This window comes from Syngnathoides biaculeatus, chromosome 5 (genome assembly GCF_019802595.1).
Source record: "Syngnathoides biaculeatus isolate LvHL_M chromosome 5, ASM1980259v1, whole genome shotgun sequence".
Taxonomy (NCBI): domain Eukaryota; kingdom Metazoa; phylum Chordata; class Actinopteri; order Syngnathiformes; family Syngnathidae; genus Syngnathoides; species Syngnathoides biaculeatus.
This window is the reverse complement of record NC_084644.1, coordinates 10044680-10069561: the sequence shown is the minus strand read 5'-3', so window position 1 is coordinate 10069561 and position 24882 is coordinate 10044680. Positions and strand designations below refer to the sequence as shown.

At 40.7% G+C, this 24882-nt stretch overlaps 3 protein-coding genes across 5 annotated transcripts; 1 reads left to right on the top strand and 2 right to left on the bottom strand.

The window, feature by feature from the left end:
- Positions 1–366: 366 nt before the first annotated feature.
- On the bottom strand, positions 367–14852 carry bcan (brevican). Its single transcript, XM_061818863.1, has 15 exons — positions 14836–14852; positions 13398–13566; positions 9223–9301; positions 6810–7199; positions 6553–6730; positions 5843–5970; positions 5499–5762; positions 4754–5239; positions 3937–4536; positions 3760–3864; positions 3539–3697; positions 2134–2216; positions 1910–2054; positions 1545–1727; positions 367–825 (listed from the first exon to the last, which is right to left on the bottom strand). Exons 1-15 carry the CDS (start codon positions 14850–14852, stop codon positions 713–715), a joined length of 3099 nt encoding a protein of 1032 aa, XP_061674847.1. The 3' UTR covers positions 367–712.
- Positions 14095–19612, bottom strand: isg20l2 (interferon stimulated exonuclease gene 20-like 2). 3 transcript variants are annotated; one of them, XM_061821175.1, is made up of 4 exons: positions 19561–19612; positions 18307–18927; positions 16440–16640; positions 14095–16366 (listed from the first exon to the last, which is right to left on the bottom strand). In XM_061821175.1, the coding sequence occupies exons 2-4, from the start codon at positions 18883–18885 to the stop codon at positions 16160–16162; spliced, it is 987 nt and encodes a 328-aa protein (XP_061677159.1). In that variant the 5' UTR covers positions 18886–18927; positions 19561–19612; the 3' UTR covers positions 14095–16159. The 3 variants fall into 3 exon arrangements, with proteins under 3 accessions (XP_061677159.1, XP_061677160.1, XP_061677161.1); XM_061821176.1 differs by having other exon boundaries at positions 19572–19609; XM_061821177.1 differs by having other exon boundaries at positions 19532–19561.
- A 176-nt stretch (positions 19613–19788) lies between these two features.
- mettl25b (methyltransferase like 25B) lies at positions 19789–24661 on the top strand. Its single transcript, XM_061819615.1, has 8 exons — positions 19789–20204; positions 20275–20393; positions 21352–21568; positions 21656–21718; positions 21825–21965; positions 23022–23677; positions 23894–24078; positions 24148–24661. The coding sequence occupies exons 1-8, from the start codon at positions 20094–20096 to the stop codon at positions 24231–24233; spliced, it is 1578 nt and encodes a 525-aa protein (XP_061675599.1). The 5' UTR covers positions 19789–20093; the 3' UTR covers positions 24234–24661.
- The last annotated feature ends 221 nt before the right edge of the window (positions 24662–24882 follow it).

Below are 24882 nucleotides of genomic sequence, written 5' to 3'. Positions count from 1 at the left end.
ATAAAGGCGACATGAATTTACATCAACAGTCCTGAAATATTTATTATATTGATTTAGCCTACCCGCAAAAATTTTTCATTAACATTTATTTATTAACGTATTGCATTATATACTTAGCTCAAGATTGCATTATTAAGAACAACATAATTTATTTTAATTTATTTGATATATATTTGGTTAATTCTAAGTTAAAAATCAAGTTCAAAAGTTAAACAATTTTGAAATAGTTTTATGAATTAAGTATTTGTATGAATTACATATGTATTTCAACTTTTATTTCATCTCATACCATGTAAAATCCTGTGTGTTTGCTTCAGTATTTTCTCTGGAATTGTTTCATTTAAATGTAGCAATCAATTTAAACCATTTAGTAATTGTGTACAAATGTAATATTGACATTTTATTTTAAACAAATATAAATCACATACACTGTCACTATAAGTTGATGTGCAAGAAATTTTAAAAAAAGCACAGTACACTAAGAATATTGAGCAAACAAAAAGCAAAGCACAAGCGCCCCACCATGTTTGCTTTAATAAAATAGAACCCTTTTCGTGGCCCCCCAAAAAAAGAAAAAACATCATTCATCTGTGATAGCAACACTAAAACTGCTTGTTGACATAACTCAGGTGCATTATTTGAATTACAGCGTTATTTTATCATAATTTGGAAAAACTAAGGTTAGTGTCAGAGCGGGAGGGTCGACGTGGACTTAATGTGCCGGGAGCGTAGAGCTGCTTTGCGTGTGAGCCACCGTGATCGCTTCCACGTCGCGATGAACCTCGGCGGTTGAACCGAGCCGCCCGGGGGCTTCGTGAGAACCAGCTGAACGGGGGCGCCAAATACAACAGAGAAAAAAAAGGAAAAAAAACTTTTTGAGGGAATAAATGCTGGAAAAAAGATTTTTTTAAACAAAAAATTTGAACTATAAATTGAGTTCCCCCTCCCAAAAAATAGTGATGGATTAAAAAAAAAGTTTGATTCATTTTTCTTGCTGTGAAAAACATTACTTTTATCTGAAAAAAAATTCTCTCAGAAAAATATTTGTGAATTTTTTTTCAGAAAAAACAAAATGGATTTGTCTCATAAAATGCAACTTACAAAACTGGTAAAATGGCAGTTTTGCCAAGAAAATACATCTTTAGCTCAAAAGGTTTTTTTTCTTTTGAAATGAAAAAAATCTTGCAAACATCACAAAAAATTTGGTCAAAATTTTAGTTTTTAGTGGGGAAAAATATCTACTTTTCTTGTTCATAAAATAACACATTGAACAAATCATCTTTTTTTGTGAAAAAAAAAGTAAAAAATAAAATTTGCCTTTGAAAAAAAATACCTTGTAAAATAAAAACCCTTAGAAAAAAAATATTCCAAATATTTTTCTTGCCGTTATAAAACCAGAAACGCTAATTATATATATATATATGTATATATATATATATATATATATGTATGTATGTATGTATGTCATAAATGAATATATATGTATGTTGCAAGTATGTTGACACACCGCAGAATTAGCCCGAGTAGCTGGTTTGGGGACTTACCTGGCAGGCACATGACGACGGGCTCCTCCCAGCGGCCGCCCGGCATACAGCTGATGACGGGGTTCAGCTTCTGCACGAAGCCCGCGTCGCAGCGGTAGCGCACCTTGGCGAGGATCTCGTACCGTGCCCGCATCTCACCGAACGGCTTGGCGTTGGGAACCGCCGGAGGCTCGCCGCAGGATGCTAGCGGAGGACAAAATATTCGACCGGTTGATACAAACGGTACGCAGCGTTGGGGAGTGACTACGTGACAATATGTATGTCGTGGGATTATGTCATGATGTACATGGATAGAAATAGAATAGAATATTGATACACTATAAAGTTTAGACGTCAGGTGCTCTGTGGCAAGGCAGCAGACTCACAGAGGCCCTTCTTGCAGATGAATGGCAGATGATAGTTGCAGGGCACGTCGCTCCAGCGCCCGCCGTCGTGCCAAACAGTGGCAGCGCAATCCTCGCCGGACAGGAAGTAGCTGTCGGGCTGCCCTTGGTGCCAGTTCTCGTAGATCTGAGGGTTGAAAAGATGGGCGTTGCGGGAAGATCCCACTGTAGATTTTCATGGGAAACCTCAGAGAAAGGGTCCTCACCAGAAGGTTTCCGTCGGACCAGCGGAAGTCTCCCTCGATGGTTTTGTCGTTCAGTCCAATCCACTGATATTCTCTGTATTTTTCTAACGTCAACATATACACAGAACAGAGTGAGTATGTTTCGAACAATATCAACATTGTATAATATTTGTACTTTGCAAGTGTGTTTTTTTTTTCTGCACAAATACACCATCTGAGATGCTAACTCTCAAGCCCACAGAGATACACTTGGTATAATGCTAACATGCTAACACAGCTAGCGCGAGGTAGCAACCTGAGTACAGAAAGCACTTGAATGAAAAACTTTATTCATCTGGATATATGTGTAACTCCGCTGGTAATCGGCATCCACGCATTCTGACTGTGAACGAACCTGGATGTCAGCAAACAATAATGTTTAATTTTTTAGCTGTTACTTGGCTAAACTTCGCCCATTCTGCCATTCATTGCCGACATTAATTGAAACTACAGGCAGTTGTGGTCAGAATGTTCTTTGTTCACTATATTTAGTAACATTTGTTCCATAAATTCATTGAAATAGGACTAGTGGCTGTTTCCATCCTCTTTCTATCCAAACCACCTGTTATGGGTTACAATTCATTACAACTAGCAGTGATTGACTATATTCAATTAGTTAACGATGTTTACTTTACCGTAGAAGTGGAGTTGAGTAACGTAAAACAGACTTAATCTCTGTCAACTAAAATTTTTATCTGCAGTAATTCAGCTGAATAATACAAACGGTGAAGGAACACATGTAGAAAGAAACTATAACAATACTCATACGCATTTTGCTTAACATCCGCAAAAAAAACTATTATAATTGCAGTTTCGTGTGTCAGGTGTGAGAGTAGATAAACAGCTAAACTTGTGAAAGTTAGTATGCTAACATTAACAAAGCTAGCAACGCGAGTAAGGGAGTGAGTAAATAACAAAACCTCCTGCCATGTAGTGAACTTGAATAGGAAAAGGAGTTTTTGATATTAACATGTTTGCATAGAGCGACACAGGAACCTGAGTCCAAATGTGAGCAAAGATTTGACATCACGCTATGTAAAACTGGACAAAAATATGAACAAACGAGCAGTTTCCATGCTCGGATGTTCTTAAAATGACGAAGAACTCCATGGCGGCGGCCCCCAGATGACAAGCAGGAGAACGCCAGATAGCATCTGCGCTTCCCGGGGCTGCAGACCAAACACCGACTGCATTGGCGTTACATTAAAGGCTGATGTTATGTCTGTTGCTAAACAAAGTCGTAACGTTGGGCGGTCGCGAAACGCGGGAAGCAGACGATGCGTCACATATGATATGCAGATGTCGGGAATTCAGCCATTTTGGCGTGAACGGGCCATCTCAAACGACTCCCTCAACGCTCCTCTCCACGACGTGTTTGGTCCTTTACCGTTGACGTGGAGTTGCTCCTCGGGGCTCATGATGGACATGAGATGTCCGCCCAACGTCCGGCAGTGTTGCTCCGCCCCCTCCCAGCTCTGCCGCGCGGTCACGTGATGGTAGCAGAAGCTTTGGAACTTCACCCAGCCGGCTTCGCACACCTCCACGTCTGAGGGGAAAAAGTAGACGCGGTGGGGGCCTTCGCGCCGTGGCGCCAAAGTCGTTCCTTACCTGATTGGCAGAAAGGGCCGCCGTACCCCGGGAGGCACAGACACTTGGGCGGCTCACCCTCCACGCAGGTGCCGCCGTTCGAACACGGCTCAGCCCCGCACAGGTCTGCAGAGAAAAATGCAAATCCATCTTCATTTTATTTGTATGATATGTTTTCATCAAATTTTGTTAATTTACCGAGGATGGCTTCCGGTCTCGCAGCCGTGGCTGTGGGTTCTACCGGATCTACGCGTGGGTGGGTTACGGACTTCATGGTTTGGTCTTCGAACTGACACATGGAACATCTTTGAACCGAGACCTCATCAGTGACGGTCTCCTCGTGTCCTCCTTCTGGTCCGCTGGTGGTGCTGGTGGTACTGGTGGTGCTGGTGGCTTCATCCCACTCAACAGGAAGACGAGCGTTAGCTTCTGTGTGGAATCCAGACACTTGCTGTGTGGAGGAAGTAGTTTGCGATGGAAGAGGTGTTCCAGATTTCGTATGGTGGTCCGGTGAGTCTGTCTGATTTGATACTGATTCTGGATTTACTTCTAGACTTTCCCCTGACGCTTTGTCAGAGGTTTCACTTCTAGTTTTGTCTCTTTCTTCATCTGCGGTACTGTGGACTGCTGCCAGGTGTCTCACCAGATCTGTGCTGTCTGGGATTGAGGTAATCACCTCCGGGAAGGGAGTGGACAGGATCCCCGACAGTGTCCCAGGGGAGGGTGCTCGGTCTACGTCAACCGTCTTGATCTCAGGTGTTGCCGGCGTCATGGACACCACACCGGAGAGCTCCCCACCTGTACAAAAAAAACACATGAGACTGCAGTTCCTCGACCGCGAATCTCTCATCTAATACTTAGTTGTATAACCCCTGTTTTTGCTTCAGTAATTTACAGGAAAGTAAAAGGGAATTGAGGCAAGTACTGCAATAGTCCTGGTTTGGAAAAGCAATTCATGTTCCAGAAAATGTGGGACTCCATACAACATGGGTCTGAAGCATTTCTAACAACTTACTTGAATCCAGAGATGGTTCTGATGAGGTGATTGCGTTGGTTTCTGGAGTAACCAAGGAGTCAATTTTTAGGATAATCTCTCCAGACTCTGGGTGCTCTTCAAGTGGGTTGTTCTTGTTCAAAGCGGGCAGAACTGTGGTTGAAGAACCTGCTTCTTCAGTTGGAGATGACGTCAAATCCACCTTTCCAGTACCAGACTCAGTCTCAGAAGTGTTCCGGTGTTCCTCTGAGGGGCTGGTGAGCTTCACTGGTCTAGATGTTGCCTCTGTGAAGATCTCCAGGCTCACAGGAGACGCTGGATGACTCTCAGACTCAGACTGCGGCTCGTGTGAAGTCTTGGGCTCGGTCTTCAGAGGGTTTTGTGTGACAGGATGGACTGTCTGGACCGACTCGCTACTAGTGGCTGTTTCATCCGTGGAGACAAGATGGCTGACATGCTCCGACTCAGCGGTGACAGGAAATGGCGGCGATGGGGTGGAGAAGTCACCTGGGGAGAATACAATAAAGGAAATACTTGTAGGTCCTTTCTAAACCAGCCTTGAACACAATTATGAAGAGATTGTGTTTATTTTTACATCGTCTAAGGTGTCACTTGTCATATGATGTGAACATTGCACGTTTCTGCTATTATTGTTTCTAGTGGTTTTGTTTGTTTCCACTGTACATAGTGGTGGTCATCATGAATAACTAGCAAAGAGCAATAACATTACAGTAATTATAAAGCGTATAAAAGCTAATTCTTTCACCTCGAAAGCAGTAGACATCATGGCGGCTAGTGGTCTCGGGGAAGTCCGTCTGGTTGCCTGGCACGTCCTCGCAGCGCCCCTTGGGGAAGGCCACGAGGCGGCGCACGCTGCCGTCCTTGAGCCATCCCGGGCGGCAGTGGTGGTTCTGGAGCACGTACAGCTGCCCCGGGCCGGCCAGCTCCGCGCCCTCACTGGAGCAGTACGCTTCGGCCTCCTCAAAGGTAAAACCGCGAGGGGCCGACTGCGAGCCAAAGAACACCTCGCCTGGGAGATTTGCGTTTGCGGAAATGTTTACGACGGAAATGTGGTTTTGAGAATGTGGACGAAGAATATTTGATGAAGACCTGTGACGCGGCCCACGTAGCAGTAGACATCAACGGAGTTCTGAGGCTCCAGAGTTCCCAAGTTCCTCACTCCCGGATGTCCTTCCATGAGACCCAAGCAGTCCTCTCTCGGATTCTGAACTACATATCTGAGAAGAGGGACTCGTTTCAAATGGGTTTCAAACTGATTTCTATGTAGATTGCATGGAATTCCAACAGGTTTTAAACTGTTTTCAAAGTGACGTCAAATGTTTCAGAATGAAAATTTCTTACAAACCAATTTTGAATTTAAAGTTTATTTTAAACTGGTTTCTAAATGATTGCACACTTATTTGGAATTGGTTTCAAATTAGTTCTACATGCATTTAATTTGGATCCGGAATGGGTTTTTAATGGATTTCCAATATTTGAGCTGGATTTCAGATTGTTTATGCACAAATGCAAAATGATTTTAAATTGCAACAGACATTAAAATGATTTCAAACTGTTTTTTGTTTTTTAACAGATTTCACACTCGCTTTAGAAAACTTTTCAAATTTGGTTTCACACGGATTTCAAATGTTTTGAATTAGTTTCTCATAGATTTAAAAGTGAATGCAAATACTTTCCCACCATTTTCACACTGGTCTTAGTTTGGCTTTCAAATTGATTTAACGCAGATTTGAAAGTGGTCCAGCACCGATTTCAAACTGGCTCCAGAGCGGTTCCTGCCGGATTCACCGCGTCCTCACCTGATCGAGCGGTCCGAGAGCCAGCCGGCTCGGCAGTGTTCGTAACCGCTGTGATACGCCGCCACCAGCTGCTCCGGCGTGGCCATTTGGGCCCCGTTCTTGACGCAGGCCTCGCGGGCCCGCTCGAAGGTGAAGTCGTGAGGGCCTCGCGACGATTCACCGAGATGGAAAACCATACCTGTGCGTGCAGGGACTGCAAATTATTCCTTGTCGCTGTGGTTACTTCTATTGTGTGGCTATTTGAGACTGCATTTCACCGTGGACTTGGACTTGGGTGATATCATAATCGTGGTCCGGTCCTTGCTGCACGTGGCACCGGTACTTGCCGGCGTCGCTGTAACTCAGCCCTTCCAGTCGGAGGGTCAGGTCGGCAGGGGAAACGCCGTAATGCGGCAGGGAAGCTCGGCCTCGGTAGGGCTCGCTCACATGCACGGCGTCGCCGCGGACCACCAGGATCTCGGTTTCCTCCCCGCCGATCAGGCTCCACCTGATGCGGAGAAGAGAGAGGGCGGCGCGCCGGCCGTTGGTGGTGGGGGAGAGCGGGGGACGGGCCAGGGACACCAGGCAGGGCAACGTTAGCGAAGCGCCCAGTTCGCCTGAAGCGCTCGGGCCGGACGTGATGGTCACATTTAGGACGCCTGCATCATCTGGAAGGAAAAATATGATAAATCTGTGGATTATTTCCAGTCATTTGGTTCATTTCTGGAGTGCAAAGTGGAGGTTGTCATGGAAAACTAGCAAGATTCATTATCTCATTAATATTGTCACATTACATTGCGGTTACCGTGTATGCCACTTTTTTTTTTTTTTAACTCGGTGGATTATTTCAAATTGTAGTCTTAATTTCTCCTGTGCAGTAATTTAGCAAAGCATGAGTGAAAGTGCCAGTATTTTTTGCATCCTAGTCATTCTGTTTATTTTTATTATGTGCGCTGTGGACTTTTTTTTTTTTTTACTGATACAGTGAAGAAAATAAGTATTTGAACACCCTGCTATATTGCACGTTCTCCCACTTATAAATCAAGGAGCGGTCTGAAATTTTCATCGTAGGTGCATTTCCACTGAAAAAAGAAATCCAGAAATCACAATGTATGATTTTTTTAACGATTTATGTGTGTGATAGAGCTGCAAATAAGTATTTGAACACCTGAGAAAAACAATGTTAATACTTGGTACAGGTACAGTAGGCTTTGTTTGCAATTACACAGGTCAAACGCTTCCTGTAGTTGTTCACCAGGTTTGCACACACTGCAGTAGGGATTTTGGCCCACTCCTCCACACGGATCTTCTCTAGATCGGACAGGTTTCTGGGCTGTCGCTGAGAAACGCGGAGTTTCAGCTTTTTCTATTGGGTTTAAGACTGGCTAGCCCACACCAGAACTTTGATATGCTTCTGACGGAGCCACTCCTTGGTTTTTCTGGCTGTGTGCTTTGGGCCATTGTCATGTTTAAAGACCCAGCCAGGCCCCATCTTCATCACTCTGACTGAGGAAAAGAGCTTGTTCCCCAAAATCTTACAATACATGGCCGCGGTCATCCTCTCGTTAATACAGTGCAGTCGTCCTGTCCCATGTGCAGAAAAACCCCCTCAAAGCATGATGCTACCACCCCCATGCTTCACAGTAGGGATGGTGTTCTTGGGATGGAACTCATCATTCGTCTTCCTCCAAACAGTTAGTGGAATTATCACCCAAAAGTTCCATTTTGGTCTCATCTGACCACAAAACTTGCTCCCATGTCTCCTCTGTATCATCCAAATGGTCATTGGCAAACTTAAGACAGGCCTTGACCTGGTTTAAGCAGGGGGAAACGTCCGCGCCACGCATGATTTCAAACCATGACGTTTTAGTGTATTACCAACAGTCACCTTGGAAACGGTGGTCCCAGCTCTTTTCAGGACATTGACCAAGTCCTGTCGTAGTCCTGGGCTGGTTCCTCACCTCTCTAAGGATCATTGAGACCCCACGAGGTGATATCTTGCATGGGGCTCCACTCCATTGAGATTGACTGTCATCTTTAGCTACTTCCATTTTCTCATGATTGCTCCAACAGTGGACCTTTTTTCAGCAAGCTGCTTGCCAATTTCTCCGTAGCCCTTTCCAGCCGTGTGGAGTTGTACAATTTTGTATCTGGTGTGTTTGGACAGCTCTTTGGTCTTGGCCATGTTACAAGTTTGAGTCTTACTGATCGTATGGGGTGGACAGGTGTCTTTATGGAGCTGACGCACTCACACAGGTGCATCTGATTTAGGATCATACATGGAGTGGAGGTGGACTTTGAAAGTCGGACTAACAGGTCTTTGAGGTTCAGAATTCTAGCTGATATACAGGTGTTCAAATACTTATTCGCAGCTGTATCACACAAATAAATTGTTAAAAAAAAATCATACATTGTGATTTCTGTATTTTTCTTTAAGATTATCACTCTCACAGAGGACTTCCACCTACAATGAAAATTTCAGACCGCTCCATGATTTCTAAGTGGGAGGACTTGCAATATAGCAGGATGTTCAAATACTTGTTTTCGTCACTGTACATCAACTATTTGTCACGCTTACTTCTAGTGTGCATCGTGGCAGTGTTCAGCAACAACAACCGTGTGACCGAATGTGTTGTGGACCTTTTTGATTCTGTGTATTAACTCCTTCTTGTTTATGTTATCCTACTGTACCTGGCTGGTGCTGGTGGGTCAAGGATGACGGGGGAACGAGCACCACAATGGCGACCAACATGGAACGGAGAAGCACTTCCTGCCTGAAAACAGCACGACAAAAACAAGATTGCAAACATTAAGAATATCCAGCCGGCCATTTTCTTAGCTGCTTATCCTCACAAGGGTCGCGGGAAGTGCTAGAGCCTATCCTAGCTGTCAATGGGCAGGAGACAGGGAACACCCTGAACTGGTTGCCAGCCAATCGCCGGGCACATTTAAAATATATCTTTTATTATTCTTCATATTGTTTTCAATGCTAAGCAACAAAGCAGTATAGAAAATGAATCGGCATATCTTTCTTAAACAGGTTGTGTGTGTATCTGTAAACGTGTAGCTGAGCGCAGCATCTTGTGTGTGTGCGTGACGAATTCTAATTGGTCGTAAAAATTCCCAGGAGGTGTGAAGCGAATGGTCGACTGACTGACTAAACTGGATTTATTGTCCTTTAGCTCCTTTGGCCCAGGATTATCCCAGAAAACCTCCCGTCGTCTGTGAAGGAACATTTTCCCAGAAGTGCCCCCACGTGGTCTTCGTTTATTCTGCAGTCCTGAAAGAAGCTCGACTTGCTTCGTTGTGCTTTTGTGCGCAGCGGCACATTCATTTGTGCTTAAAAAGAAAGAAAAAAAAAACTTCACCGATGCATTGATTTACTGTATTAAAATCCAGTTCCCGGCAGCGTAATCCTCTTTATACTAACCTGATGGATAATCCTTTGCCGATTAATAAAATTTAATCTCTTTCAACTCAATTTTCCACCTTTGTAAGTCAGCTGAGTAATACAAATGGTGAAGCAACACATGTAGACACAAACTATAAAAACACTCGTGCATGTATTCCTTAATATCTGCAAAAAACTATTATGATTGGAGTTTAGTGAGTCAGGTGTGAAACTATCTCCAAGGAGCACAAAAATGGAACATATTAATCGCGTTTCCATTCATTTTAATGGAAAAGACGATTTGAGACACGATTGCATTGATTTAGGAGCGTGCTCACGGATTAAATGAAATCCCGAAGTCAATGCACCACAGTACTTAATTAATGATTCAATTAAAATTTATGGCAGGTTGAATTTAAATTTTACCACAGTCATCTTCTTTTCCTTTCGGCTTGTCCCGTTAGGGGTCGACACAACGTGTCATCTTAGATGAACGCGTATTTTGTTCGGCACAGTTTTATTCCGGATTCTTAAATTTTACCAGAGTAAAGTTTACAAAACAAACAGTTTGTATTAAAGGGAACTGTGATTCTTCCACATACCTTTAGAGGGAGCCAGTGGACCATACTGAACGACTGCCCTAGACCATTAATAAATGTGGGAGGAACAAGTCATCAATTTTCTATGATTGTTTTGAGCAGTCGCCGTGAGGAAGGCGTGTGTATGAAACAAAAAAAAAAAAATTGCTCCTGACACCGGTTTCAAGAAGACGTAAAATTTGAACGACGTCGATCATATCAGGATGAATGAAAAAATCTCAAGGACCCATTTTTTTTCGTTTTTGTTTGTAACATGGCATTTTAAGGCATTAGTGTAAAGAAATCACCAGTTTTAAAGTCAAATGTCATACATTGCAAATCCATAGTTGCGTTTGATGCGGGAAAAAAACAATTATAATATTTATGGTAACACTGAAATAAATATCTACATGCTTTTATTGAAGCATACAGGTGTGCTTTATAGCGACTCCAGACCACACGGTGGCAGTAGTTTATTTATCTTAGAGGTGGGATACGGGCAATTACAAAGAGTAATTTACGTATGGATCTTAAATATAATTAAATACCAGATTTTTACAAGTAACTTTAAAAACATTAAATGACTGTTTTTGCTTTTTGGAACAACAGAGGGTGCAAAATAAAGCAGAGCGAGGCCGCAGCCAGGCAACACGCAGGCACACACAAACATTACGAGACTCAATGGGCCTTTTTTGCTTTCTCTTTTTCTGCTGAGAGAAAGGAGGAACAAGAGAGCGATCAAACTTTGCCAGGAAATGTCGTGTGAAGACGGAAGGGGCGCAAAAACCAACAATATATACGACTTCGAGTCTTCCGTTAAGAATTACTACCTTTGTGTCGTGATAGGACGCCTGACAGTTGTGGAGCGGACTTGTAGGCAACTAGCTAACGTGATTAGCATGTGGGAAACCCACCCTGGCCCTTTGAATTTTTGGGGACCAGACAAAAATTTGTTGATATGGCGCTAAAAAAAAAATAAAAATAAACAAAAACAATCACAACACCAATGAATAAGCGGCCTGACAAAAATCAACCATTTTGTTTTCTCAGAATCTGTTGCAAAGTTGTGAAGCAACCAATAAAAAGACACTCAATATTTTTTTTATTCTTTGATTTATCCATCTGTATATAGCCAAGAATGAATTGTATGAATAATATGTAAATATATATTATATACATATTAAACTAAATAAAAATACTTTAGCACATATTTAAGTGGAAAGCTGAATAAGTGTGGAAAAAAATGTTGGTTCTAAAATTATTATATGTAGAAAGTGAAAAGGGGCACCTACATATTTTATTAATATTTTTAAATATATCATTAATATTTTTCTGTTTACATTGTAATATATGCATTTTTTCTAAATGATACTGTATCTCAATAATATTTCAATACATGAGGTGAATAACTATTATTTTAAAATCTCATCTTTTGTATATATACCACATAGGATGAGGTAGTGCATATTTTGCTGTCAACCAAAATGTAAAAAAAAAATGTTTAAGATAATTTTTTTTTAGATACTCTATAGAAACAGACTATTGTGTGCTTTCGGCATTCACATAGTATTCATATGTGGACTTTTTTGGACGTTAAGACACATTTTATTCAAACTCGGGATCTCCAGAAAGAAGATATTTCAATTAGTGTAATATTTTTTGAAAGGTACAAATTATACAGTACCTGTATAGTCAAAAATATTTTAACTGACTTTTGATGCGTACATTTAAGGCATTTTTCTCGATAGTGTCTTAGATTGTAAAATGAGATGATCACACTTGAACGCATCAGATTTCATTCTGCTGATATGTTGCAAAGCAGATTGGCCTGCTGTTATGTTTAGAATCAGAATATTTAAAAAATAAAAATATAGGAAAATATACCCTCAACTGATTTCCCACCAATTAAAGTGTTTTTATCTTGCATTTGGTTTTATGTTGACTGGATAACTTTAGTAATACTTTATATCTTTATTAATTGGATCCACAAAAACTTTTCAACATAAGATTTTGGTGGCTAACATACATGCATACAGTAGATACATAAATAGTTTTTAGGTAACTCCTGTATGCTTAGCAGACATCATTTTGTATTTGGTTGTAAGTGTTAATTTTTTTTTTCTTCTGGTACATCAACAATGCGTCAATTTGAATTTTTTTTTCAAGTATTTAACAAATTCTTTAACTTACATACTAATTTGGACATGAAACATTTGCATGAGTTAGGAACGATAACATGAGTGTGTGAAATTAAATAGAATGGCAAAGTGCATATTTTCACAAAAAACTGATTCTATGTGCATTTCAGTCACTGTTAAACGATTGATATTTTTGGGACATAAAAAAACGATAGACTTTATCTTGAATGACATTATTACCAAAAGATTTTTAAAGTAGGGATTCTCATGTAGTGATGACGCTCATATACTATTCTAATACAACTTTTATATCCATTATATTATATATATATATATATATATATATATATATTATATACACACTTTAAATAATTGTAAACTTATTATCGTTCAAATAATTTTTTACGTGTGGGTGTACATTCAGGGTATCTCTCAAAAAATGTATACACACTTTGAATATTTATATATATATGTCATAAATTATTTGAATTATAATAAATAAGTTTACAATTTAAAGTGTGTTTACATTTTTGGGGGACACCCTATATATATATATATATATATACACACACACACATTTAGGGTATCTCCCAAAAATGTATACACACTTTAATGCTATTTGTAAATTAAATAATATTTGGAAATTCTTTTACATTACATGTCTTTTACATGCTAAAAAATAAAAAAACACAATTTATTTAATTATTTATATGCACCTTAAGTACTAAAAAAAATACATAGTAATAAATGAGTACTCACTTCATCCTGGTGAGGTGCAGCACCAGTGCGGAGAGGCTCTCTGTGTCCGTCCAGAAGGCCCAGGAGAGAGGAAATAAAGGAGAGGGAGGACACCCACTGGGGTGGTGGTGGGGGTACCAGCCCTTGCCCCCAGCCCACCTTCAGGTTTACATCATCCCTCACTCCTTGCCTGGAAAAGGGCTGACACAGCTGCCTTACGGGAACTCATGGGGCGCGCTACTAATACGTTTGCAGTGTTTCAAGAGATGAAAAAAAAATGTATTGGGATAAGTGAAGACAATCAAGAGTTTGGGGAAAGGTAACGGGACACCGACATTAAGTTAGAAGCGTAATGGGATGCCTACATGGCATTTAAAGTGAAGAAAATATACAGTTTAGAACAAACGCGTACAGGAAGTTAAAATGTGGTGTATGGACAAAAGTATTAAGAAATTCTCATGTGGACAAAAGGTAGTGGGACACAGCGAGCAGCACGCAGACCCAAAAACTGAAGAAAATTTGGCGTTTGGGGACAATATATTTAAACTCTGGGGTCAAGACAAAACTTTCAGGACACCAAAATAAAGTGAAAAGAAACTACATACTTCCAACTAACGTATTGGGACGTCTACAGGAAGTGAAAGTTAGGACAGAAACAAATTGAAAAGGAAACTCTCGTGAGTCTGGACAAAAGAATCGGGACATCCATGAAGTGAAAAGTGACTTTTAATCAGTCTTGAGTTGGGTTGAAACAACCAAAGGCCCCCAATGTGAACAATTTTGAAATGATTCCATAAATAGCAGTTTGAAGGAGATTAAGAACAAGCGAGCCGGCATTAAGATGGCCCATTTTGGCCCAAAGGCTCCCTGCTGTGAACGAGCTAGCAAGGTGCAAAATGAACAAATTCCTGTGCGAGGCAAATCAAAAGTGAATTAACCGTCCACTGCATGTGGGAATTATAATTTCTCTCAATAAAATGACCCAGTAGGAATCCATATTGTATTGCGTGTGCATGGCACCCACTTCAATCAAGTACAGTGAATGCAGCGGCCCAACGCTTAATCTGCTTTACTTTCAAACGTGGTGGAAATCATTCAAGACGGCCCATAAAAAGAGCAAAACAGTGTTACGATTTTCTCTTTGGAAATCTTCCTAAAATATGCTGCGGTCCCTGTGTGCAGTACGGAAACGTATTGCTACCACACCAAAAAATAAATAAAATAAAATAAAAAGTCGCTATCACATTATAACGTGATACGTTTCACGTTATAATGTGGATGTTTCACGTTAAGACATGTTTCACGATATAACGTGAATCATTCCATGTTATAAAATAAATCATTTCACATGATAAACATGAAACGTTTCATGTTATAACATGAAATGAACCACGTGATAACATGTAATTTAGAACATTTATATTTATATATTTATATTTATCCGAAGATTGCTTCTTACGCATTGAGCAAGAACATGTCGTAGAACCACAAGTAATTGCCTTTTGGGGGGGTGGGCGGGGTGAAGAGAGGTGAAATTTATTAATTTGTTATTTTCTACGTTATAACGTGAAATGAATCACATTATAACATAGAGCAGGGGTCACCAACGTGGTGCCTGCGGGCCAATGGTAGCCCGCGAGGACCATGTAAGGCGCCCGCGAGGTATGTTCTAAAAATGCCATTGGCCACAAATTGTGACAATTCTTTGTGCTTTCAATTCTGAATCTGACTTGCTTATGTGAATTAAAATTTTAAAATACCTGTCATGTCATTTACTACAATAAATTTAAAACATATATTTTATGTCGGTGTAATGAACTGAGTCTGAAATTTGCCGCAAACGGGTTACGTAGCCCTTCATACGATCGGTGCTCACGAAGTAGCCCTCAGCCTCAAAAAGGTTGCTGAGCCCTGACATAGAGCATATCATGTTATAACTTGAAAGTTTCACACTATAACGTGAAAAGTTTCACGTTATAACATGAAACTTTTCACGTTACAACATGAAATGATTCACATTGTGTAGTTAACCTCATTATAACGTGAAACATATCATGTTATAACATGAAACATCCACATTATAGCGTGAAACATAGCACGTTATAACGTGATCGTGACTCCTTTTTTTTTGGTGTGGCAGCAATACGCTTCCGTAGTACAGAACACGTAGCAAAACCACAAGTAATTGCCTTTTGGGGGGGCGGGATGAAGAGGGGTGAAATTTATTTATTTATTATTTTCTACGTTATAACGTGAAACGGATCTAGCATTTTAGTTTAACACTTAAGTTGACATTTTTTCAAGCATAAACTCACGTCAGCAGCAACAATAGAAAGCCTTCGATGGTTGGAAAGGCCCAGCCAGAGCCCAGACCTAAATGCAGCCGAAACCGATTTGACAATTTTGTATACACCTCATGTCGCTTGTGTAAGGAAGACTCTTCAAATGTTGCCAAGCTTTTTCATTTTTTTCCATGACAAAAACCTGCTACTTTAAATAGTTTTCCTTTCTATATTGAATTTACATTAATGACAATGGACAACCATTAAAACATACGCTAAAAGAACCTAAAAACATGGATACAAACACATTTTAGGGGATAGAAAAATAAAATGGAGGTCATACGCAGCCTGAAAGATACATCTAGGTGCTCAGTCACACATTTGTTCTCATTAATTAAAAACAAAATATTGTTTTTTTTTTCCCACGTGTTTTGTTTTTCCAAACGTGCTGCGGGAAGCGAGGCGCCTTTGCCCTGCTCGTGACTTCATTGAAAGATACTCTTATTGATCACCTTCGTTCGAACCGGCGGAGGTGGCAATTGCAGGAACTGAGTGGGTGGAGCCTGTGGAATGAGCAAATAAGCTGCTGCCTCTGCTGCCGACTGGCTTTCTTGACGCCAACGTCTTCTCCCACTCGTCCTCCACCAGCTTGTAAAGCTCCATGGTAGCCCGGGCGTCTTCCACCGAGGAATGGCCGCCGCGCCCCGTCTGTGAGCACACGGACAGATAGCCGCGATCATTTTTTTTTTTATTTTCCCGATCGATTAATCGGGAACCCGACCTGGATGTCCCGATTGAAGATGGCCTTTGTGAGCCTCTTGAGCGAGGCGCATCCCTTCTCCTCGAAGCCGGCACGCCGGTTGAGCAGTGGGATGCGCGACGTGTCCCGGGTCAGGGCGGCCGGGTGCGAGTACTGCAGCACCTGGAAGTCGTTGTGCACAGCGTGACCGATCACCACCTTGCCGGCCAGGAGCTTCAAGATCTGTCAGGTGGATTGAGAACATTCAAAATGCGGCAATGGTAGTCCATACTTTTATTTTGGTTTCCGTCAGTACTATTTTATGGTGGTTTCCTTTTTTTTTTTTTTTTTACACTTGAAAAAAAAAAAATATTCTTTGGGCAACCATATTGGGACTGCTATACAAAGTGAATAGAAGAAAATGTTGCATTTGGACGAAACTACTAAAACACGCAAGATGTATAAATAAGGCATTGTCGCACAGGTGTCAAACTCAAGGCCCGGGGGCCAGATCCGGCCCACCGCATGATTTTATGCGGCCCGCGAAGGCAAATCATCCGCGTCAACTTCCATTTTTGTGAAAATCTGTACCAAAATTTCAAGTTGTCACGTATCATAAATGATAACAAGATATTGTAAGCATTTTTGTGTGACCAAATATGAACAAGGTTTTAAAAACCCCATTCCACTTGATCTCAGATTCAAAACAAGTTATTTTTTTAATTAAAAATGAAAAATACTCATCATACTGAATAATTCAATTTTAAATGAAAAAAATATTACATATGTGTGATTAAAAAGTGCTGTCATGTGCTCCTAATAGTGTTTTTATACTTTTTAATTAAAATAAGTTTAACCAGATAGAAAATAAAATTACAAGATAAATTAAAAATACAATATTGTAGACTACTGATTTTAATTACATTTTTTAAACATGTATAATGTTTAATGCTAATTTAAATTCCATTTAATATCACACTTTAATGAAAAACAAAAAAACAGATTATTTACTACTAATTCAATAGAAAATTACATTAACACAATGTGTAGCAAAAATACGAAGAATACCAGATCCGGCCCGCCGTATGATTTTATGCAGCCCGCGAAGGCAAATCATTCACGTCAACTTGCATGGTTTTTGTGAAAATCTGTACCAAAATTTCAAATTGTCACATATAATAAATGATAACTTTGAGCTATTATAAGCATTTTTGCCTTACCAAATATGAAGAATGTTTGAAAACCCCCATTACACTTGATCTCGGATTCAAAATGAGTTTATAAATTTCATCTGTAAATTTGATGAGCCGATAAAAAAATTATCGTTTTAGTCATAACGGCCCTCTGAGGGAAACCGTAACTACAATGTGGTCCGCAGCAAAAATGAGTTTGACACCCCTGCATTATAAAATTTGGACTAAATTACAAAGACATATTGGAAGTTTAATTGTAAATGAAATCTGGAATTTGGACAAAAGTATTGGGACAGGAAGTAAAAACTAAAGAAAATGTGCAGTTTTTGATCTAATATTAAGGATGTAACATTTTCTTTACGGCAGCACGGTGGATCAGCTTGTAAAAGATTTGGCCTCACAGTTCTGAGGCCCCGGGTGCGATCCCGGCCCCGCCTGTGTGGAGTTTGCATCCTCTCCCTTGTGCCTGCGTGGGTTTTCTCCGAGTGTGCACTCCGGTTTCCTCCCACATCCCAAAAACATGCGACATTAATTGAACACTAAATTGCCCCAAGGTGTGATTGTGAGTGCGGTTGTTTGTCTCCATGCGCCCTGCGATTGGCTGGCAACCAGTTCAGGGTGTACCCCGCCAACCGGCAAAGACTCCAGCACTCCCCATGACCCTCAAGAGGATAGGCGGCAAAGAAAATGGATGAATGGATGGATGTTTTCTTTACCTCCTTCCTGGCCTGGCAGTAGGGCGTGGCCTTCCTGAGGTCACAGGCACGGATGCCGCTCCACGGTGTGCGGTAGTTGGTGACGGGGACTGAGGGCTTAATGAACTTGTCGTATACCACGTCGCCCTCGTACGACACGATGCTGCAGCGACCCAGCTGGCTGATGCTTCCCTTTGGCCCCGTGCCCACCATCTCACAGTCCATGGCGAGGTACTTGCTGGGGAGGGCCGACAGATGACACGTGGCGATCGGGATTGATTTAGAGTTCGGTTTTAAGGCTTTGGTGTCAGCGTTCGACGCGGTCAAAGAAGGTTGCTGGCGTGAGGAAGATGAAGTCGTGTCGGCGATCTCTGAGTGAGGTAAGACTTGGTTTGGTGTAGAAATGTCACAAGATGGAGGCTGGGCTGACGTCACGCTTTGCTCTGACGTCGGCGTGAACTTCTTTCTTTTGCGTTTGCGTTTTTTTAATTTATGGGCCACATTGTGTTGTTGCGTTTTATACAGAAGCATCCGGTTTGGCGTCACCGCTCCCGATGAGTAGTCCCCGGACAGACGCACATTTAACATGAGGTCTGACATTTTGACACCTCCTTGGTCACATCACTTCCGCTGAAAATCACGCTGTGACAAAAACAAGTGTAAAAAAAATGCATCAAATTCCTCATATTCAAAGCTTTATTTTTTTTTTGGGGGGGGGGATTATTATTGCTCTGCTGCAGTCTTGTGGCATTGAAAGGTAATTTGACATTTTTTCATGGGTGCAGTAATTACTTGCTCATCTCTGGTCCAACAGTACCAGGGGCGGAATGACATTTGACTTAATGCATTTCCTTAAAACCATGCCCCCTCCCCAAAAAAAAATGCTGTAAATATATTTCCGCAATTCTTGACACTTGGTAATTGTTTTAAATTGTGGAAAAAAAAAACTATGTGTGAGGATCATATTTGCTGAAATCTCGTCTCATTGGCTTACTTTTTTATGGCTAAAATATGAAAAGGATTGTTCAAAAGTACTGCTATGAAGGTCTGCCAGCGTTCCACGGAAGCTTGACGTTTTGACGTCAAGCAGCAGCATGGCAACCTTGCTAATGCTACCGAACGCACTACTACGCTCATTTACGGGATATCAACAGTTGCATACAACACAAGCACAATATCTGACAACAGCCTAATGTTTTAGGGACATAAATAAAGGGTCAATATAAAGTACATTTATATTAATTACTTTTACGAAGTGGAGAGAAAAAAAGAGACCTTTTACATACTGTACGAGCTCGGTGTTTCGGACATAAACATACACTTCCGGGTTGTGATGCATTCAATATAAAACAATATGAGAGTATCTATAATAATTTTCTTATGACTACTATTAGACTCACGCCTACTGTGTTATTTCAATATTCTGTACGACAGAAATATGTATTTGTTATTTATTTTTTTGTTTGTATTGTGTCCCCAGTTTGCTGTGACGTGAATCGCGACAGACATTTCAGAATTACGGGAATGTCGTGAATGCACCAGTGATCATTTGGAAAATTAGCACGAGCCTTGAAGAATAAAAACACACAAATTTAGCTTTATTATAATTGCTTTAACTGATTGAACAATGCTATGGTATTTTCGGGATGTACCCGAATATTACACGAGATGCGAGGATTAACATATTAAACGTTTTAACCCACTTTTAGATAAAAGCGTGGGTCCTTTTTTTTTACTTAGCTTTTAGCTAGTTTAGGACATCTTGCATGCCGAGTGAAGCAACAACAAAAACATAAAAAAAAGACCAAATGTGGGAAAGTTCACACCTAAGTCTTTCCACGGATGAACAGAAAGAGCTGGCTAAAAGAATCACTGGTTTTCTATCACAGTACAGATACTTGTCGGAGTCGTACATTATCGTGAGTAATATTGGAGTGACTGTTGAAAAACTCTTCAAAAGTAACTTTTTTTTTGTCCTTTATTAAACAGGAGTTCTTCACCGAGGATTTATGGCTCAAGTTGCCTGTCAGCTGGCAGTCTGTTCTGCAGTATCTGTCCTACCCGCAGATAGCAGACCTTCTGCTGGATCCTGATCATGGGCAGAGGAGGTACACGCACACAAATGGTGTATGACACATGAAGTAGTTTAATTCACTTTCCCCTCACATTCTTGGCTTTAAATGTCCACGGAGAGCAAACGAGAACTGTGCAATGCGTGAATGTGCCATAACAAGAATATGAGAAGAGAAAATTTGGGTTGCCATCTCATTTATAAAATCTCTCTGGCAACCTTTTGTCAAAACCCACAAAGGTCGCATAAAGTTGCATAATATTGAGAAATCCAACTGCCTTAAATGCCAGGTGGAAAACACCAACTACAATCGCTTGAAAAAGATCATTTGTACATTTGTTTCCAACTGCAATTAACATGCAAAAGGACATTTTTCAAATAAAAATCAAGGACTACAGAAAATTGATGGAATTAATTATTCTAAAAATTACACTGGAAAAAAATGATGGAAGCAGACTTAAGATTAAGTACACATCGACCCGCACTGCCAAACTGCAAATGGCTCATCAAACTAATGATTCCTACAATCGCTCCACCGTTTTTGGGGGCTGTATTATATATTGATTTACAATATTTTATGTTTTACGTGCTTTATAAAGAATACGTTCAAAACACTTTCGAAGATTGAAGGTGACAACACCGGTTTAAACTACCTAAATTGAATGCATTTATACAAAAAAAAACATTTAAACATTGACTTTATTTCTCATGTCATCTGATTTAACACAATTGAACAACAAAAGTAACATTTTTCAGAGTTAAGCAGAGAATTAAATGATTTTGTGTTGTTTTTAGGGACGGTAAAGATTGAGAGTTGACCAAACAAGCTGAAAAAAATGTTCTCAACCATTAAATGCATACATGTTTTACCTAAATGTTATATGTAAATGTTTGTAAAATTCATTCAGCAATTCTTTCACATAACACTAGAGGGAGCTCATGTCCAACACTTTGACGCTCACTGAACTAAGAAATACTGTTCACAACTTCTTCAGGTATCCGTGTGTTTGGCCGCTTTCCCTCTTGGCTTTCCGGACCGCTGCTCACTCCCTCGCCTTTCCCAGAAGTTCCCGGCGAAGACGAGCCGGCCACGACTCTCCGGCCAAACCCGCGGAATTCCGGACGAACCGGAACCAGAGCTCCCTGCTGACGCACGGCTTCCGCAAGCATGTCAAGCCCAAGAAGCAGCACGAGATCCGCCAGCTGGGCACGGTACTCAAGAACTGTCGTTGAGTTTTTGCACGATTTTCTTTGTGTGAAGAAGAAACAATTTATTCATATTATTTGACTGCATTTCAGCTGGTGAAGCAACTTTGTAAGCGCACCGGATGCTACCGAGTCATAGATGTTGGTTCTGGGCAGGTAGTGTAACTGTCACTTTAAAAAAATTATGATTAAAAAATTGGAAGTATATCAATCTCGCCGCTAAATGAAGATTCTTCCTCCCTCTGCACACATCTGACAACAGGGCCACCTGACTCGTTTCCTGTCGTTCGGGCTCGGCTTGTCGGTGACGGCCATCGAGGCCGACCCCGCCCTGGTTGCCACGGCGACTAAGTTTGATGGACAGCTACTGTGTGCCTTAGAGAAGGAGAGGAAGAAAAAACAGGTCATTTATTTTTAAATTAAAAATGAAACAAATACTCATCATACTGAATAATGCAATTTTAATTCAGAAAAAAATATTACATGTGTCATTAAAAAGTGCTATGTCATGTGCTGCTAATAGTGTTTTTATACTTTTTAATGAAATTTTAATAGAAAAAGTCATTTAAAAATGTGACAATATTGATCATATTATACAGTAATAAGTTTAAACAGATAGAAAGTAAAATTGTAAAATAAATAAAATATATATATACTTACAATATTGTAAACTACTAATTTGAATTACATTTTTTTAAATATGTATAATGTATACTACTAGTTTAAATTACATTTAATATCACACTAATGAAAAACAATAAAAGATCATATTATTTACTACTAATTCCATAGGAAATTACATTACACAATGTGTAACATAAATACTAACAATGCAAACACACATACACTATTATTATTTGAATTAATTTATCTTTAAATATTCATTTTAATGACTACTGAACACAGTCTAATGTTTTGCTAATACAACTGAAATACAAAACTTGGTTAAAATAAAAGCATGTCCTAGTAGTTTTTATTGAATTTAAAATAAATAAATACATTGTTTAAAAAATAATTTATACTCACCATAGTATGCGTTACTAACGATACAAAATACACTTCAAATTTTAATTTAAGTTGAAAATTCTGTAAAACTAAGTAAAAATACCATGTGCTGCATATTACTTTTAATTTAATTTAGATAATTTATTTCAATAAATCATGATGAAAGTATACACTAATTAAAGTAAAAACTGTAAAAAAATGTAATACTGAACAGACTGATAATTTCAATTAAATAAATAAATACCATATTGTACAGAAATTGCCCTAATTTCAATGGAAAATCGGATTTACAATAATACTAATACAATAAATACTGACTGTGATACACTACGTATTAAATTGAATGTAACATGAAACGTAAAACGAAAAGTATTTGCTGCAGTATAGTACAATTCAGACTTTTCATCAAGTAAGATGGCATCTTAATTGCAATCCTCATCTTTATTTCAAACAGAAGAGTTCCTCTGAGCCGCCATCATCGGGGACATGTCCTCGCCATGTGACGGGTTGGGTGGACCCCAAGGCATCATGGGAGGTCTTCATCCAGCAGCTGGGGGCGAACCAAGATGATGGCGAAGGGGCTTTTACACCTTGCAAAAAGAGACCTTGTTCTCCTGAGCACACCTCCAAGGAGGCGGGGCTCTTCGAGCAGGGCGTCCGGCAAGACTTGGTTCTGACTGGTCTGCACGCCTGCGGGGACCTCAGCCCCACCCTTCTCCGCCATTTTGTCAAATGTCCTCACATACGCGCCATCACCTCCGTGGCGTGCTGCTACATGAAGCTCACCACCAAAGAGCAGCCCTCTCTTCCTGGCGTGCTCGAACCTCCCGATCCGCCGCGATCAGACCCTGAGTGCTCGGTCTGGGACTTTGGCTACCCGATGAGCGCGTATGTGCGGGGGCTGCCTGGACACCAGCTGTCCTACAAAGCCCGGGAGGCGGCGTGCCACGCGATGGAGGACTACCTGGCGAGGCTGCGTGAGGAGAGCGCGCTGCTGAGGACGCACTGCTACCGCGCCGCGCTCGAGGTCTTCATCACCGACGGCAGGCCGGATCTGCGGAGGGCAGGAATACAGACCGTGAAGAAAGCCCACTTGTTGACCTTTGCCGAGTGAGTCGAGCAAACAAGCGCTTACATTCGGTACACCTGCGACCTGCAATGGATATCAAAATCTGGTCAAATGATCATTTTTCCTCGAGAGTAAGACCAAGATAAATGATTTAATAACTGAAAATGAAATCCCAATCAAAAATGATCTAAAAAAAAAAGTCAAGATTTGTTTAGAAGTCTGACAGTTCAGTTGTTTTGTGACATGTTGCGTCTTAGGTACGCCCGCTTGGGTCTGGCTCGGGTGGGCCTGCCCCCATCCCTGCCTCTGGACCCGGGCCGCCTGGAGGCCATGCTGGCCCAGCGGGGCAAGGTGGTGGTCTTCTTCAGCCTGGCGCTGCTGTTGGCCCCCGTGGTCGAGACGCTGGTGCTGCTGGACCGCATCATCTACCTGCGAGAGAACGGTGAACAGCGGCTGCCTAAATCGGGTCTGCAGACACTCAAGTTCTGACTAATTGTGATGTTTTTTGTAGGGGTGCACAGTCATCTGATTCCTCTTTTCGACCCAAACTTTTCTCCAAGGAATTTTGTGCTGGTGGCGCAGAAGACTCTAGGATAAAAGTCATCAAATGATTGTACAGTACGTAGACTTTAAACTAAGGGAATTTCCGCTTCACATTTTTAGAAGTTTTAGGGCACAGGTGTCAAACTCAAGGCGCCGGGGCTGGATCCGGCCCGCTGCATGATTTTATGTGGCCCGCAAAGGCAAATCATATCAACTTTCCTGATTTTTGTTCAAATCCGTCCCAAAATTTCAAATTGTCATATCATAAATGATAACATTGAGATATTACTAGCATCTGTGTGTTACCAAACAAAAACAGTTGAAAAACCCATTACTCTCAATTTGTGATTCCAAAACGAGTTCATAAATTTCATATGTAAATTTGATGAGCTGGTTAAAGATTTTTATGATTTCACACTCATAACGGCCCTCCGAGGGGAACCGTAAGTAAAATGTGGCCCGCAACAAAAATGAGTTTGAATCCGTTTTAGGACAACCCAAAACTGTCTTTTTTTTTTTTAATATGCAATGTGATAATGCAATAAAACACATGTCATAAACTTGTCTATATGATTTATTATTAACCTAACTGGGGAAAAAAACGATGTTCCGTAATTTCTGGCCGACAGAGCGCACCGGATTATAAACCTCACCCAGTACATTTGTAAAGGAAATACCATTTGGTACGTACATAAGCCGCACC

Excerpts from the sequence above, each read along its gene's own strand:
- mettl25b (XM_061819615.1), top strand. The coding sequence starts at position 20,094 with ATGTGGGAAAGTTCACACCTAAGTCTTTCCACGGATGAACAGAAAGAG. Across the intron at positions 20,205-20,274 it reads TGTCGGAGTCGTACATTATC|GAGTTCTTCACCGAGGATTT; the intron begins GTGAGTAATATT and ends TTTATTAAACAG. Across the intron at positions 21,719-21,824 it reads TAGATGTTGGTTCTGGGCAG|GGCCACCTGACTCGTTTCCT; the intron begins GTAGTGTAACTG and ends ATCTGACAACAG.
- bcan (XM_061818863.1), bottom strand. Across the intron at positions 5,971-6,552 it reads CTCTCGGACCGCTCGATCAG|ATATGTAGTTCAGAATCCGA; the intron begins GTGAGGACGCGG and ends CCCTCTTCTCAG. Across the intron at positions 3,698-3,759 it reads CGGCCCTTTCTGCCAATCAG|ACGTGGAGGTGTGCGAAGCC; the intron begins GTAAGGAACGAC and ends TTTTCCCCTCAG.
- isg20l2 (XM_061821175.1), bottom strand. The coding sequence starts at position 18,885 with ATGTCAGACCTCATGTTAAATGTGCGTCTGTCCGGGGACTACTCATCG. Across the intron at positions 16,641-18,306 it reads ACTGCCAGGCCAGGAAGGAG|ATCTTGAAGCTCCTGGCCGG; the intron begins GTAAAGAAAACA and ends TCCACCTGACAG. Across the intron at positions 16,367-16,439 it reads TCTTCAATCGGGACATCCAG|ACGGGGCGCGGCGGCCATTC; the intron begins GTCGGGTTCCCG and ends GTGTGCTCACAG.